The sequence below is a fragment of the Marmota marmota genome, unplaced genomic scaffold, assembly GCF_001458135.2.
Source record: "Marmota marmota marmota unplaced genomic scaffold, marMar, whole genome shotgun sequence".
Classification (NCBI taxonomy): domain Eukaryota; kingdom Metazoa; phylum Chordata; class Mammalia; order Rodentia; family Sciuridae; genus Marmota; species Marmota marmota.
Genome location: NW_026000016.1, coordinates 24,125,209 through 24,143,586, shown reverse-complemented (window position 1 = coordinate 24,143,586; position 18,378 = coordinate 24,125,209). Strand labels below are relative to the sequence as shown.

Sequence of the window (18,378 nt, the reverse complement as noted above, 5' to 3'; positions counted from 1 at the left end):
TAGAAGAGAATGTTAAGAAGCTGGTTTGGCTATATGGGTTTCAAAGTCTACATACTCTACGCACGAGTATCTTTTTTATTTTTTTTAAACAAGTTACACAGTGCACTGAGTGCGAACAGGTAATTCTCCTACTGAGAATTAGGAGGGCTGGCATTTGAAGAAAGAAATGCAAGTGTGCAGAACAGACTCAAACTAGGGTATCAGTGGCCTAGCAGTACAAGGAGCTGCATCTTCTCTAGCTAAGTACAGGCAGCTGGTTTAACTGCAGCTATACCACACATGCGAAGAGGGTTCAGAATAATCTGAGATGGAATAGTGGATAGTACTTTCAAAAAAGTAATAGCTGAGGAGTTGGGATTGTGGATCAGTGGTAGAGTACTTGCCTAGCATGTGTGAGGCTCTGGGTTCAATTCTCAGCACGATATAATAATAAATAAATATAGATCCAAGATGGTGGGCCAAGAGAGGCAGCATTCCGTGTCACTCCATGACCTAGGACTCAAGTAGTGAGAATACTGCTTCTCTGTAGTGATATTCCTGCTCCTAGGCAGGAATCACGATTACTGTGCCTGTCCAGGGCTCCAGGCCTCAGTGTCAGGATGCCGCTCCCACGCATGACACCTGGCAGCTTCCCACATGCAGGAACTCTAGCTGCCACTCCCATGTGGACCCCCATCTACCCCCATGGGGCTCCCCTGGTTGCTGCCATCTTGGGACGCTGCAGCAGCAGATAGTCCCCTACACATAGTAGCTGCCTACACCAGGGAACTTCACACAGGCTCTGAATAAGCTGACAGCCACATACTGCAAGCCAGAGCTGTCTCTGAACTCCTTGTCCAATGCCATCACTCGGCTCCCCCCACTGACCCGACACCCAAACAATGAAAGCAGGCGCCTCCATCTTGGGTCACCTTCATCACTTTCAGTGGGAGCAAATCCCAATTTGGAACTCTGGCTGGCCAGGTACTCAGTTTCTAACTACCCCCTCTCCCCAGCACCTGCCACCCTGGCACAGTGACACCCTGGTTACCTTCACCATCCTGAGGGCAGAGATACTATCTAACAACAGATGACCCCACCTATTAGATAAAAAGGAAAGCAGGAAAGATACTGATCTCCAACTAAAACAATCCCTGTTTCTTCTTTCAAGTTCTTTTTTTCCTCTCCCTCTCTATTCTCCCGCACTCACATCCATATGTGAAACCAAGTATTTTGCATGAATTAGGATTTTGAAGACTGGGACTTTTTAAAAAAATTTTTTCCCACCAATTTCTACTATTTTAACATTTTTTATTTTTCTAAATATATATTTATATTTGTTTTATGTACTCTACTGTCTTCCCACTTACTTGTCTACTCAAAATTACTTTCTCTCCCTTCTCCTGCTACTAACCTTCCTTGTTAGATTTCTCTTTCACACTTCCTAAGAAGTGTGAAATACAGATCCAAGATGGTGGGCCTCCTACCTCCTCCTTAGCATATCATCCTACTCCTCACCTCTGGTTCTTTATCCACCATTAGAAACTGTAAACACTTTTATAAACCTACTGGGTATATTGTAGCTAATAACTGAATTCACCATTTCTGTACATTTTGACCAAACTATAAACGTCTTAACAGCAAACATTTGTTTTTAGGGTGTATATTGGTTATATTGGAATCTGTTACCATTGTCCTTCACCTCAAAGGAGAGGTATTAGATCCCTACAGGGGCACTATAAGCCTCGGATCCACAGTGCTAGAAGGGAAGACACATAAGCAATATGAAAAGACAAGGGAAGAAAGTGCCCCAAACATATCAAGATATCACATTATTAGAATCCATGGCCAGCACAGCAGAAGAAATGACAGAGACGGAGTTCAGGATGTACATGATAAAAATGTTCTGTGAATTAAAGAATGATATAAGAGAGCAAATACAGGCAGCAAAAGATCATTTTGACAGAGTTACATAAACAAATAAAGGAAGCAAAAGATTACTTCAACAGAGAGACAGAGGTTCTAAAAAAAAAAAAAACAGAAATCCTTGAAATGAAAGAAACAATAAACCAAATTAAAAGTTCAATTGAAAGCATTACAAACAGATTAAACCACTTGGAAGAAAGGACCTCAGACAATGAAGACAAAATATATAATCTTGAAAAGAATGTAGCCCACACAGTGAAGATGGTAAGAAACCATGAGCAAAACATTCAAGAAATATGGGATAGCATAAAAACACTAAATTTAAGAGTTACTGGGATAAAGGAAAGCATAGAATTCCAAACTAAAGGAATGAGCAATCTACTCAATGAAATAATATCAGAAAAGTTTCCAAACATGAAGAATGAATTGGAAAACCAAATTCTGGAGGGTGACAGGGTGCCAAATGTACAAAATCACAACAGATCCACACCAAGACACATAATAAAAATGGCTAACATACAGAATAAGGAGAGAATATTAAAAGCCATGAGAGAAAGGAATAAGATTACATGTAGAGGAAAATCAATTAGATGTGCAGATTTTTCAACGCAGACCCTGAAAGCTGGAAGATACTGGAACAATATATATCAAGCTCTGAAAGAAAACAGATGCCAACCAAGTATCTTATGTCCAGCAAAATTAAACTTTAGATTTGATGATGAAATAAAAAACCTTCCACAAATTTGATCATGAAGTAAAAAAACCTTCCATGATAAGCAAAAGTTAAAAGAATTTATAACTCGAAAGCTTGCACTACCCAACAGCCTTAGCAAAATATTCCATAAAGAGGAATTGAAAAACAACAATGAAAATTAGCAAAGGGAGGTATTACAGTAAAGGAAAAACTACTAATGAAAGGAGAAACCAAGTTAGTTTAATACTAAAAATAAACAAAAATGCTGGGAATAAAAATCATGTTTCAATAATAACCCTGAATGTTAATGGCCTAAACTCACCAATCAAAAGATACACACAGGCAGATTGGATAAAAACAAAAACAAACAAAAAAACCAGACCCAACAATATGCTGCCTCCAAGAGACTCATCTCATAGAAAAAGACATCCACAGACTGAAGGTGAAAGGTTGGAAAAAATCAAAACACTCATATGGACTGCGGAAGCAAGCCAGGGTTTCTATCCTCACATCAAATAAAGTAGACTTCAAGCCAAAGTTAATCAAAAGGGATAAAGAAGGATATTTCATACTGCTTAAGGGAACCATTCATCAATAAGACATATCAATGAAAAATTTATATGCCCCAAACAATGGAGCATCTACGTTCATCAAACTCTTCTCAAGTTCAAGAGTCAAATAGACTACAACACAATAATTCTGGGTGACTTTAACACACTTCTATCACCACTGGATAGATCATCCAAACAAAAGCTGAACAAAGAAATTACAGAACTCAATAATACAATCAATAGGGCTGGGGTTGTGGCTCAGTGGTAGAGCACTTACCTTGCATGTGTGAAGGTCTGGGTTCGATTCCCAGCAACACATAAAAGTAAATAAATTAAATAAAGGTATCGTGTCCATCTACAACTAAAAAAAATTTAAGAAAAAAAACCTAATACGATCGATAACATAGACTTAACTGACATATATAGAATATTTCATCCTTCAATTAATGAATCCACTTTCTTCTCACAGCACGTGGATCCTTCTCTAAAATAGACCATATATTATGCCACAAAGCAACTCTTAGCAAATATAAAAAAGTAGAGATACTACCCTGCATTCTATCAGATCACAATGGAATAAAATTAGAAATCAATGATAAAATAAAAAATAAAAGCTACTCCAAAACCTGGAGACTAAACAATATGGTACTGAATGAACAATGGGTTGCAAAAGACATCAAGGAGGAGATTAAAAATTCTTAGAGGTGAATGAGAACACAGATAGTATGTATTGAAATCTCTGGGGCACTACGAAGGCCGTACTACCAGGAAACTTCACTGCATGGAGTTCATTCCTTAAAAGAAGAAAAAGTTAACAAATAAATGACTTAACATTATATCTAAAAGCCCTAGAAAAAAAAAAAGAACAAATTAACACCAAAAGCAGAAGACAAGAAATAATTGAAATCAGAGCTGAAATCAATGAAATTGAAACAAAAGAAATAACTGAAAAAATTGACAGAACAAAAAGTTTGTTCTTTGAAAAAATAAATAAAATTGACAAACCCTTTATCATGCTAACGTAGAGAAGAAAACCCAAACTACTAACATATGTGATGAAAAAGGAAATATCACAACAGACCCTATAGAAATACAGAAGATAATTAGAAATTATTTTGAAAACTTGTACTCCAATAAAATGGAAAATATCGAAGGCATTGACAAATTTCTAGAGTCATAAGACTTGCCCAAATTGAATCCAGATGATATACACAATTTAAACAGATCAATTTCAAGCAATGAAATAGAAGACGCCATCAGAAGCCTACCAACCAAGAAAAGCCCAGGACCAGATGGATACATAGCCAAGTTCGACAAGACCTTTAAAGAACTAATACTAATACTCTACAATTTATTTCAGGAAATGGAAAAAGAGGAAGCACTTCCAAACTCATTCTATGAGGCCAATATCACCCTGATTCCAAAACCAGGAAGAAGAGACCACATCAAAGAAAGAAAACTTCAGACCAATATCTCTAATGAACACAGATGCAAAACTTCTCAATAAAATTCTGGCAAATCAAATACAGTCAGATTAGGCCCCTACTTCCTTAATAAGACTCCTAAAGCACAGAATTAATAAATGCGATGGGTTCAAACTAAAAGCTTCTTCTCAGTGAGGTGAATAGAGAGCCTACAGCTTGGGAGCAAATTTTTACAACTTGCACTTCAGATAAAGCACTAATCTCTAGGGTATATAAAGAACTCAAAAAGCTGTAACACCAAAAAATCAAATAATCCAATCAATAAATGGTTTAAGAAACTGAACACTTCTCAAAAGAGGGTATACAATCAATCAACAAATATATTAAAAAAAAATGTTCAACATCTCTAGCAATTAGAGAAATGCAAATCAAAACTACTCTAAGATATCATCTCACTCCAGTCAGAATGGCAGCTATTAAGAATACAAACAACAATAAGTGATGGCGAGAATGTTGGGAAAAAGGCACAGTCCTACACTGCTGGTAGGACTGCAATTTGGCACAGCCAATAAGGAAAGGAGTATGGAGATTCCTTGGAAAACTGAGAATGGAACCACCTTTACCCACCTATCCTATCCCACTCCCCAGTCTATACCCAAAGGACTTAAAAACAGCATACTACAGGGACACAGCCACATCAATTCACAATTGCTGAACTGTAGAACCAATCCAAATGTCCTTTAGTAGATGAATTGATAAAGAAAATGTAGTATATATACACAATAAAATACTACTCAGCAATAAAAGAGAGTAAACTCATGGCATTTGCCAGTAAATGGATGGAGTTAGAGAAGATAATGCTAGGGGCCAGGGTTATTGCTCAGTGGTAGAGCACTTGCCTAGCATGCGTGAGGCACTGGGTTCGATCCCTAGCACCACATGAAAATAAACAAATAAAATGAAGGTTTTGTGTCCATCTACAACTAAAAAAAAAAAATTAAAAAAAAAAAGAGAAGATAATGCTAAATGAAGTTAGCCAATCCCAAAAATCCAAATGCCAAATGTTTTCTCTGATATAAGGAGGATGATTCATAGTGGGGTTGGGAGTATGAGAGGATTAGATGAACTCTAGATATGGCAAAGGGGTGGGAAGGGAAGGGGCATGGGGGTAGAAAAGATGGTGCAATGAGATGGCTATCATTACCCTAAGTATATGTATGAAGACATAAATGGTGTGAATATACTTGGTATACAACCAGAGATATGAATAATTATGTTCTATATGTGTAATATAAATTGTAATGCAGTCTGGTGTCTACAAATTAGAATTAAAAAATTAAAATAAATAAATAAAAATAATAATTCATCCACAACCAAAAAAGTAATAGCTGAAAAATTAGGGGGGAAAATGAAGAGAAAAGGTGGGAAATGGGAGAAAAAATTCTGAGGTAAGCACATCAATAAACCAAAAATCCACATAAAAAGGATCAGATGTGACTCAGTGGATTGCCTGAGTGCACTCTCTGGTAAAAAAAAAAAAAAAAAAAGCTTTAAAAATAAGTGAGTAAATGTGGGATGGTGGGGGGCATAAGATTAGTAACAAGAGGGTAAACAGTAAAAGAAAGCCCTGAAATAAGAACTGTTTATAACACAGGCCTAGACCAAGAAATTCAGTTTGGAGTAGGCTGGAAAGCCCCAGAAGGAATGTCCCAAGATACAATCAATAGCTGGGTGAGATGTAACCCCGCCTACTTGGCAGGCTGAGACAGGAGGCTCACAAGTAAAGATTCAAATCTCTGAGATTATTCTGGGCAACTTGGTGAGACCCTGTCTCAAAAATAATTTTTAAAAAAATTATATTGTGTGTTTTGAGCATGTAATAAAAAAATCCAATCAATAATGTAAAACTATAATGCATCAATTTTAAAAAGTGGGAAAAAATAAAAAGGGTTGGGGATGTAACTCATTGGTAGAATGCACTTGGGCTCAAATAGAAGGATAAAGAAAGGACAGAAAGAAAGAGAAAAGGACAGAAGGAGAAAGAAAGAGAGTGAGAATAAGAGAGAAAGAGATAAAGAAAAATACAACCAAACAAATAACCAAAAGGAATGAATACATCATCTGGATAAATAATATTGACAGTTCTATAGCATATGTGAGAACATGAGCATGGAAAACAAAGAAACAAAGAAAAAGTTACTGAATTCAAGTCTAAAAAGTTATATGAAAAAGGAAACCTAATCAGTGTCATGCTTGGGTATCCAGAGAGAAATACTTTTAGTCATAGTAATGTGGACACTTGACTAGTGGCTTTATCAAAAGTTCTGATAAAACTACAATATTGGAAGGATGGAGAAGAGGACAGACAGTGTGGGTGAGACAGTGGGGGTGAATGTGGAGTCAGGGTGCATGTGAGACACCAAATCTTCATCTTCCTTCAAAGGAAGTCAGCTAAAACTGATAAGAAATATCAGTATGAATATATATTACTTGAAAATGTAGAGGAGACAAAGGGCAAAATAGTTCAGGAATTGATCGTGGTTGTCTCTGGGGCAGAAGATGAAAAACTACAGTTTTTGTTATAAGCTTTTCATGCTCTCTCATTTTTAAAATGATGTCTCCCTCTATGGGTTTCCCTTTTTCATACCATTTACTAATCAGATCTACAAACATGGAGACTTGATTCTGACCACTCTCTTTTGCAGTTTGTCAATTTATAGAACCCAAGCAATAAAAAACAGATTCTGCTCACAAGTGAACACATAACAAATTCCATTATGTGAAGGAGACTATGGTACAGAATATAAAGGAAATGAACACATGCCTTTGAGCAAGTTCAATTCAGTAGATTCCTGGGGCCACCTGATAATGACAAATTACTTAACTCCTCTGGGGGGAAAAGCAATTAGAACCTATTTCAGAATTTTTCTGTGAGGATTAAATGACATAACATGGGAAGTACTTATTGTAGTAGTTAGAACACTGGAGTCAGACAGACTGAGATTCAAACCTCTGCTCCACCACTTATCAGTTATGTACCTTTCCTTGGCAAATTACTTAATCTAACTGATCTTTAATTTCTGCAACACTAATGTTTACATGAACCTTTCTCACAGAATTACTGTGAGGTTAACATGGTAAAGTACTTAACAAAACATAACATTTGGTAGGTGCTCTAGGAACCTTGTTCTCACTATTGATGAGTTTTTAATATGAGTTTTCAAAAAAACTTAATAGCATCTCCTTGAAGTTATTTTTATAGCTAAAAATAAACTTATCCCTCGTCCAGTCTTTCCTATCTCAGTGACAAAACTTTTTACCCAGTTTTGTTGGCCAAAAATCTAACTGTAAGTACTACTTATTTACTTCCTTTTCATATCCCACATCTAATTCCAGCAACTGTTATTAATTTAGCCTTCAAAATATATGCAAATTTTACCACTTCTGACCATTTTTTTTTTTTTAGTATTGGGGATCGAACCCACGGACATTTTACCACTGAACTACATCTCTGGTCCTTTTGTTTTCTATTTTGAGACCAGGTCTCACTAAGTTGCTCAGGGCCTCGCTAAGTTGCTGAGGCTGGCCTCGAACTTGTGATCCTCTTGACTCAGCCTCCCAAGGTGCTGGGATTATAAGTGAGGGCCAGCACCACCTCTTACTTCTTCCACCAAGCCCCCACCAATTCTTCTCTGGACCATTTTTCTTCTAATTCAGGATCTTTTTAAAAGGACTTCTTTTAAAATAGTAAAGTTTATGAAATATTTTTCAAATATTTTTAAACACATAAAAGGAAAATATGTACAAATGGTATAATATCTACTGTATCCAAAGAAAAGCTACAAAGACATATACTTAAACATACAGATACATCAAAATAGTATTCTAAAAAATGTTCCAATAATCCACATTAAAACAGATAAAAGAAAAATGAGGATGAAAAACTGAACAGGAAACAAAATGACAATCTAAAGCCCTAATATATCATATGTACAATAAATGTACTGGTATAAACAAACCAGTTAAAAGAGAGAAATTGGTACAGTGGATTAAAATAAATGACCAAAAAAAAAAAATTCTTATTTACAAAGAAAATCAATTCTATATAATTTTGTAAGTGTAGGTTGAAAGTAAAAGAATGAAAAAAGATATACCATATAAACATTTATCAAAAGAAAGCAGGTGTGGCTATATTAAAAGCAGATAAAATGTACTTCAGAGGAATGAAGACATTCAGGAACAAAAAGAGATATGAATAATCAATCCACAAGGAAGGCATCAATTCTAAACAGGTATGTACAACAGAACAGAAAATGTGTGAAGCAAAACTGACCGAAATGAAAAAAGGAACTGAAAAATTCACAATTATAGTTGGAGACTATATGATAAAAATTTGTTTAGTTTTGTTTAAAAAATCTGACACACTGTCTTCCAAAGTAGCTGAAACATTTTGCATGTCTACCAGCAACGAAAGGGAAGTTCCTGTTGCTCCATATTCTTGCATTCTGAGTCATTTGTATTTTAGAAATTGAGCCATTCTAATAGTTATGTAATGCTATCTCTTGTTTTAATTTGCAATTTCCTAATGACATATAATATTGATCATTAGCATAAGCTTATTTACTATCCATCTCCTTGGGTGAGGTTAGAATTTTGGCCCATTTTTAAAATGGTTTTAGAGATCTTTGTATATTTTGACTTTTTAAAAAAATATTTTTAGATGGACACAGTATCTTTATTTTTTTATGTGGTGTGAGAATGGAAACCCAGAGCCTCACACATGCTAGGCAAGAGCTCTACCACTGAACCACAACTGCAGTCCTATTTTGACGTTTACAGATGCTTTGCAAATATTTCCTCCTAGTTGGTGGCTTTTTTTGTTTTTTTAATTCTCCTAATCATGCCTTTTGTAGAGCATAAGTTAACCAACTGTAATGAAGTACAATGTATCAATATTTTCATTCACAAACTTCATTTCTGGTGTTGCATCTAAAAGTTATTAACAAAGCCAATGTCACTTAGGTAGCCCACGTTACCTTCTAAGAGTATTGTTTTTCATTGCACACTTAGGTCTGTGATCCATTTGGAGTTAGTTTTTGTGAAAGGTGTAAGGTCTGTGTGTAGATTATTACTTTTCTTTTGCATGTGGGTGTGCAGTTGCTCCAGCACCATAAAACTATCTTTTCTCCACTGAATTGCTTTTGTTCCTTCGCCAAAGATCAGTTGACTATATTTGTGTGGGTCTATATCTGGCCTCTATTCTTTTCTTGATCTATTTTTCCAAACTATCTTGATTACAGTACCTTATGTACTAAGTCTTAAAGTTGGGCAACATCAATCTTCCAACTTTGTATTACTTAAAACAATGTGTTGGCTATCCTAGGTCTCTTACCTTTCCACATAAACTTTAGAATGTTTGTCAATACCACAAAATAACTTGTTGGAACTTTGGTTAGGATTGTTTTCAATCTATAGATTAAGTTGGGAAGTATTGATATCTTGACATTACTGAGTCTTCCCACCCAAGAACACTGAATATCTTATCATTTATTTGTCTCCTCTGATCTCTTTCATCAGTTTTATAGATTTTCATCAGTTTATAAAACTGATTTATAGAAAATTTAGATTTATAGAACATCTATAAAACTGATGAGTATATATTTTGCTAGATATAGGCCTAAATTTTTCTCTTTCCCTCCTTCTCTAGCCTTCACTCCCACTACTGCTACTGCAAATGGTATTGTACCTTGAACTTCAATTATTCATTCTGGTATATACCAAGTGCTTTTTGACAAAGGTATAAAAATAGTATGTTGAAGGAAGAATAGTCTTTTTAACAAATGATGATGGAATAGTTGAATAAAAATTGGCCCCAAAATAAACTTTAATCTAAACCTCACGTAAGTCAACTAAAGTACACCACAGATTTAAAAATATTAAGATGTAAAAACCAGGGGCTGGGCTTGTGGCTCAGTGGTAGAACGCTTGCCTAGCACATATGAGGCACTGAGTCTGAACCACAGCACCACATAAATAAATAAATGAATAAATAAAATAAAGGTGTTGTGTTCATCTATAACTAAAAATATATTTTTTAAAAAATGCAAACCATGAAATTTGTAGAAGAAAACACTGGAGAAAAACCACTGAGACATAAGGTTTGGTGAATCATTCCTCAACATGAAACTAAAAGCATAATATATAAAAGAAAAACCTCAAAAATTGGATCTCTTCGGTCAAGAGGATGAAAAGATGAACTATATACTGGGATAAAATACTGCAAATCACATATCTGACATAGGAGTTATATCTAAAATATATATAAAAAACTCTCAAGGGGCTGGGGTGGTAGCTCAGTGGTAGAGAGCTCACCTAGCAGTGTGAGGCATGGGGTTTGATCCTCAGTACCACATAAAAATAAAGGTACTGCGTCCACCTACAACTAGAAAATATTAAAATTAAAGAACTCTCAAAACTCAGTGACTCCAGCATACAGCCACAGCAACAACTTTCTCAACAGGACCCTTTAAAGTTCCGGAAATAATGCCAGGAGTTAATAAATGGAATGACACCAAATTAAATAGCTTTTGCACAGTGAATGAAACAATGAAGAATGTAAGGAGAGAACATACAGAATGGGAGGAAATTTTGCTAGCTACTCTTCTGACAGAATTGATATCTAAAATATATAAAGAACTCAAAAACCTTACAAAAAAATTTAAAATCCCACTTAATAAATGGGCAAATGGACAAAACAGATATTTTCTCAAAAGAAATAATACAAATGGCCAGCAAATAAATGAAAAATGTTCAACATCACTAGCAATTAGGGAGATGCAAATCAAAACTACACTGAGGGCTGGGGTTGTGGCTCAGTGGTAGAGCGCTCACCTAGCGCTTATGAGGCCCCGGGTTTGATCCTTAGCACCACATAAATATAAAGGTATTGTGTCCAACTACAAAACTAAAAAATAAATATTAAAAAAAAAAAAACTACACTGAAATTTCATCTCATAACTAGTCAGAATGGCATTCATCAAGAATACAATAATAATAAATGCTGGAGAGGACATGGAGAAAAAGGAACATTTTTACACTGTTCATAGGATTATAAATGAGTACAAAATAGGGCTGAGGATGTGACTCAGTGGTCAACTGTCCCTGAGTTTAATCCCTAGTACCAAAAAAAACAAACAAACAAAAAAAAAAAAATGTGGGGTAAAAAACCAAAACAACAGTAAAGGGTTGGTGGCACCCACCTATGATCCCAGCAACTCAGGAGGCTAAGGCAGGAGGATTCCAAGTTCATGAAGTTCAAGGCCAGAATCAGCAACTTAGCAAAGCCTTGTCTCAAAAAATAAAAAGAGGTGGGAATGTAGATCAGTTATAAAGCATTCCTGGGTTCAATACCCAGTACCAAAACAAAAACACAACAACAAAAAACCTCAACAGTGAAAAATATATGCAGCTTAATTTTAGAAAGCAAGTAAAGGACATTAAGTGACATTTCACCAAAGAGAACATAAGGATGGCAAATAAATACATGAAAGAAGTTCAATCTCATTAGCCACTAGAGAGATATAAATTAAAACCAGGATGTTTTTATTCACTATACAGCTTTTAAAACAGCTAAGGTAAAATACAGTTATGACATAAAACACTGGTGAAGATGCAAAGAAATTGGAGCTCTTCTACCATTACTAATAGGAAATATAAAATGGCACAGCCACTTTGCTAACCTCTTTTTAAAATTAAACATAATTACCATACAATCTAGTAATTATGCTCTTGAGTATTTACCTCAGAGAAATGAATTGCAGGTCTACATAAGAAACTATCCACGGATGTTCCTAGTAGCTTTATTTGTAAGTCAAAAACTGAAGTTTTGTTGCCAATGAGTTAATCAAATCCACATCCAGAAGCAAATCCACATTCCTTACTGTGGCCTATACATCCCTTGCATCTGTCTCTTCATAACTTTTCCCCTCACCTACTTCACTTTGGGCACACTGGTTTACTTCCTGGTAAGAAACCCACAGGCAAAGATAAAGTATATATGTATTTTGAAGGAGAGGTTTTAGGGAAAATCTAGTGACAACCAAAAATCTATTCTCTAATCTACTGAGATTAAATTAAAAGACAAAATTCTTTACAATAAACAAATATACATAACAAACCCCCCCAAAAAACTCGGGTCACCAAATCTTGATTACACTTCCCAGTAGGTGAATACACTGATTTACGGGAAGGGTGACACACATTCTGATGCCATAGGGTGGAACATGGAAGTTCAATGCTCCTTTCAGACAACACCCTATGTATATGCTTTATAATAAAACTATAACTGTAAATATAGCTCTTTCGTGAGATCTATAAATTGTCCTAGTGAATTATTGAAACTGCGAGAGTCATGGGAATCTCCAAACTTGGAGCAGGCTGATCAGAATTGCAGGTATCCCGAGAAGACCACTGGCACGTAAAGTCTTCCAAAGGATTCTCATTAACTGATGAAACTGACACAACTCCACTAGTGACAGAATTCAACTGTAGCCTTCCTAGTTGGTGTTAGACCAGTTGGGGTTGAAACACAACAGTTAATAAGATATAAAATGGGGGACTGGGGTTGTGGCTCAGGGGTAGAGTGCTTGCCTTGCATGTATGAGGCACTGGGTTCCATCCTCAGCACCAAATACATACATACATACATACATACATAAAGGTACTGTGTTATGTACAATTTAAAAAAAAGATATAAAATGCTACAGCCAGGACGAAAACCCTGTTCTGTCAGATCCAAAGACAGCTTTTCATTATTACCAGGGTCAAACTATTCCAACTCTCAATTTTTCATCATAAAATGGTAGCAAATTCATGAGTTACTATAGTAACTTACAGGAGAGGAAAATATTACACCAGCTTAACAACTGGTATTGTTTAAATCCATTTAAACAACTAATGTACCTTATCATTACTAACAGACACGGTTACTACAAACATCATAGTAGGAACAGCTATGAAAGAGTGGCTTATACCAAGGGCAAAGCATTAAGAAACATGAAGAGTATTTAGGATAAAAATAAAAGATATATTTGGAACTTTTGAAGTCTTGAGCATTGTTCTATTTCCCTCATAGAATGCTAAAGATTGAAAACAATTTTAAATCATAATGCAGGATAAGTATAGAAACATGACTTCAGTTTAAAATCTTTTTTTTTTTTTCAATTTTTTTCAGTTTAAAATCTTAAAAACCTATTTTCAACTTTATAGTGAGTGTGTAGTTCTGATTTTCTATAAGCTTGAGAGAAACCACAGGACAAACTTTTAGAATGCTTTTGGGGTCAAAAATGTGTTTCAAGAAACAATAATAAATGCTGGAGAGGATGTGAGAAAAAAGTACACTCATAAATTGTTGGGAGGTCTGCAAATTAGTATAACCACTATGGCAAGCAGTGTGGAGATCCCTCAAAAAACTAGGACTGGAACCCAGCTATCCCACTCCTCGGTATTTATCCAAAAGAACTAAAATCGTCACATAATACATATGAAGCCACTTCAATATTTATAGCAGCACAATTCACAATAACCAAATTATGAGATAAACCCAGATGCCCATCAATAGATGAATGGCTCAAGAAAATGTGCTGTGTGCATACACAAACACACACACACACACACACACACACACACACACACACACATAACAGAGTTTTACTCAGCCCTAAAGAAGAATGAAATAATGGTTTTTGCTAGTAAATGGATGGAGATGGAGAAAATCATTCTAAGTGAATTAAGCCAGACTGAGAAAATCAAAAGCCAAATGTTTTCTCTCATGTGTGGAAGCTATAGCAAAATGAGGAAAGATGAATACATGAAATGAAGAAGACTGAATACATAAAGATATAAGGCAGATCAGTAGAGTAGAAGAACAACAAGAGGTAGGGAGGAAGAAGGGAAAGGGATTGAAATATGGAATGAATTTAACAACAGCATGTCATATACATATATGAATGTACCAAAAAGAATTTCACCTGTTTATATATACATAGAAAATATCAATAAAAAATAAATAGTTGGGCATGGTGGCACACACCTATAACCCCAGTGACTCAAGAGGCTGAGGCAGAAGGACTGCAAGTTCAAAGCCAGCATGAGCAATTTATTGAGGCCCTTAGCAACATAGTGAGACCCCATCTCAAAATAAAACTAAAAATTAAGACTGGGGAGATATAGCTCAGTGGTTAAGCACCCCTGGATTCAATCTCTGGCACCAAAAATGAATGAATGAATGAATGAATAAATAAATAAATAAAATATTAATAGAGGAGAGAGAATAGGGGGAGGGAGGAGGGATGCAAAGGGGAAGATGGGAATTAAAATCAAATTCCTGGCGGTGGAATGTGATGGACATCATTATCCAAAGTACATGTATAAAGAATTGAACTGTGTGTCAACATACTTTATATATAAACAGAGATATGAAAAATTGTGGTGTATTTGTGTAATAAGAATTGTAATGCAAAAAAAAAGTACATGTATAAAGGCATGAATTGGCATGAACATATTCTATACAAAGATATGAAAAACTGAACTCTATGTGTAGTAAGAATTGTAATGCATTCCGCTGTCGTGTATTTAAAAAAAAATAAAATCAATAAAACTAAAAAAAAAAAAATCAAATTCCTTCCTTGCATGTATTTTGTCAAATGAACTCAAATACTATGTATAATTATAAAGCTCTAATTTTAAAAAACAATGTGTATTTCAAGTGTTCTGCCAGCAAAACAACTTTCTGAGCACTAACAGAGAAAAACAATCTCATAGAATCTAGGCAATAATACTGTGGTTTACTGTAGCTTATAAAAAAGCTTTCTAAGGTTTTACTTCAACCTATGAACCAAAAGGGAATTGCTAAAATTTAAATATTCCTTTACTAAGATGTACATAAAGTAAACTGTAAACAAATGCTGTGAGTTTTGAGACTCATCTGTGTGATGTTCTTCTTTCTTACCTGGCCTATTAGTGGCTGCCATAATAAAAACCTGCTGACGTGCTTCCAGACCATCCATCTCTGTAAGCAGCTGATTCACCACCCGAACACTTGCACCTGTCTAAAAAATAAATAAATAAATCAAGTCGCTCTGCTTCCTGATTATCATATCATGAGCTGCTTTCCTCCAATACACCTCTTGTGTCATGATGTTCTGCCTCACCTGGGGCCCAGAGCAATGGAATTGGCCGTCTACAGACTGAGATCTCTGAAACCCTGCCCTAGGGCACACCTCTCATACACTGATGAATAATGTCAGAGATTGTGAACATTTGGCTGTGTTCCTGATCTTATTGAAAATGCCTCTATTGTTTCCTCATGGAATAAAACACTGGCTTTAGAACTAAGATGAATAGTGTGATTTACTTACTACTGACACTCTCATACTGAGTCCCATCAGAGAGGCTGAGGCTTTATGACCTTGGAAATAACACGAGCCATCACTGTGGCACTTCTAGCCTCAAACCAAGGAATGTACATTTTGGAGTATATCAGCAGCACAAGACAGAATTGTTCTTAGATGTATTTCTAAGCATATCTCTTTTCATAACCCTCAAAATTCTCACTGCAAAGAGCACAGAAATATACAAATAGAAGGAAAAAAATTTAAATAGCCAACCAACCAATTAAACATTGTGAAATATGAATTCTCATAATATAAAAGAATAACTTTGTTGGGAAGCTTATAGAAGAAGATTCATAAGACTTCATCATAAAATTATTTCTATTTTCCTGTGCCTTTGCTCTGTCTCTAAGGAGGATAGACCATTTTCTGCATGGAGGTAAGATGGTGGGAGAACAATGGATGGTGGGAAATCCTAGAACATCCTAACTTCTGAGATGTAAATCATACAGCTGATACAATTCCAGAGATCATTCCTACCATACAGATATTGTTTGCAAAATCTCTACTAATTACAAAAGCCATGCTTTCTATCCAAAAACTATACCAATAAAAGTGTAGCTGTAAGTAAAGTTAGTTTTCAACTTTAAGAAAGAAAGAATAGTTCCATTGGCCCTCAATACAAAGAAAGGACAATTTTTCTGTACAAAATAATACATTTGCTAATCTGAATGAAGGCTTTTGATGACATATAATAATGGCTGGGCACAGTGGCATGTGCCTATAGTCCCAGCTACACTGGGGGCAGGGCTGAGGCAGGAAGACCACTTGAGACCAAGAGTTGGGGCCAGCCTGGGCAATATATTGAGACTTTTTCTCCTTAACTGGACGCAGTAGTTTATGCTCATCTGGAATACCAGCTGTAATCCCAGACACTAGGGAAGCTAAAGCAGGAAGATGGCAACTTCAGAGCCAGCTTGGGCAATTTAGTGAGACCCTGTCTCACAATGAAAAATAAAAAGGGCTGGGATGTAGCTCAATCCTCAGTTTCAAGAGAGAAAAGGAGAAAGAGAACAATGACCACTTCAATATATGGCAACATGGTATAAAACGGGTTGTAATCAGTGGACTCCCTAGCAATCCTGTTATTATTCACAAGCTAGATGAGGAAACAGAAGCTTAGAGAATTTGTCCAAAGTCTCATCACTAGATAAGGGGAGACATAAAACTTATTCAAAGATCTAACAGGCACAATAAATGTGTTTGGGCAAAAGTAAACTCAGCTTCTAAACTCCAGATTCCCCAGTACATCACATGTTCTAAATCTTTCAACACAATACAGAGAGGAGCATATAGGGCACTAAAGTTTTTTCCTCTTTTTCTTGAAGCAAACAGCAGTAAGGCTATTCAGGGCAATAATCCAAGAGAAAGGTTAAGGGAAAAATCAGCTAAACATAGAAACAAATAAACAACAACAACAACAAAAAAAAAACCATGTATGATGGTGGAAATGAGAAAAAATGGTGCTGTTTCATTTTGTCAGTACTGCTTTTTTTCAATATAACTTATGCACACAGGTGGTAGCTGGTTTAACCACTGATTATTCTAGAAGGAAATATTTGGTAAGCCTGCTTTTCATTCATTCCTTGGTGACATAATAATTAAAATATGAATAGAGTCATAGTCCAGACTCAAAAATATTAAGTGGTACTAGGTAAGAATAAAACCTAACATTGTCCTTTTTAAAAAATTTTCTCTATTTTTTTATTGGTGCATTATGACTATAAATAATGGTGAGATTTGTTGTTACATATTCATAGGTACACACAATATAACTTGGCTAGTATCATTCCCTAGTATTTCCCTTTTCCCTCTCTTCTTCCCTCCCAACATTGTTCTTCTTAAGCAAGAGAAAAATATCAGAATCAATATACAATGGGGCTGGGGTTGTAACTCGGTGGCAAAGCACTTGTCTAGCACACGTGAAGCACTGAGTTCTATCCTCAGCACCACATAAATTTTTAAAAAATAAAGGTATTGTGTCCATCTACAAGTAAAAAAAAAAAAATTCCTTAAAAAAAAGAATCAATATAAGAATGGTTGATAGTTTATTAAAATTATTATATTCTATAGAAAAAAATTAAGATAGAGAGCCGCCCCCTCCCCCTGCGCCGGCAAGGTAGAGGGAACTGTGACCATCCACAGAGCAGGCCCAGCGGCCTGCTGAGGGGCAGAGCCGCCCCCCACCCCCTGCGCCTGCCAGGTAGGCGGAACTGTGACCACTGACAGAAAAGGCCCAGTGGCCCGCGGCAGGACAGAGCTTCCAATCACTCCTGCAATGTAGGCGGGCCTGCTACCCACCGGCAGAAGAGGAGCAGCAGCCTGCTGAGAGGCAGAGCCGCCCCCTCCCCCAG

The 18,378-nt window shown here is 36.0% G+C and overlaps 1 protein-coding gene across 8 annotated transcripts in view; it reads right to left on the bottom strand.

Moving 5' to 3' along the window:
• The window catches only part of Nvl (nuclear VCP like), a 122,866-nt gene that overhangs the window by 41,385 nt on the left and 63,103 nt on the right, over positions 1-18,378 (bottom strand). For all 8 annotated transcript variants that reach the window (XR_007349767.1, XR_007349766.1, XR_007349765.1 and 5 more), the window contains one exon: positions 15,583-15,682. Coding sequence is in view for 3 of the 8 variants with exons in the window: in XM_048809311.1 (XP_048665268.1) it covers positions 15,583-15,682 (100 nt within the window). In the remaining 5 variants the exon portion in view is untranslated. The remainder of the gene's footprint in view (positions 1-15,582; positions 15,683-18,378) is intronic.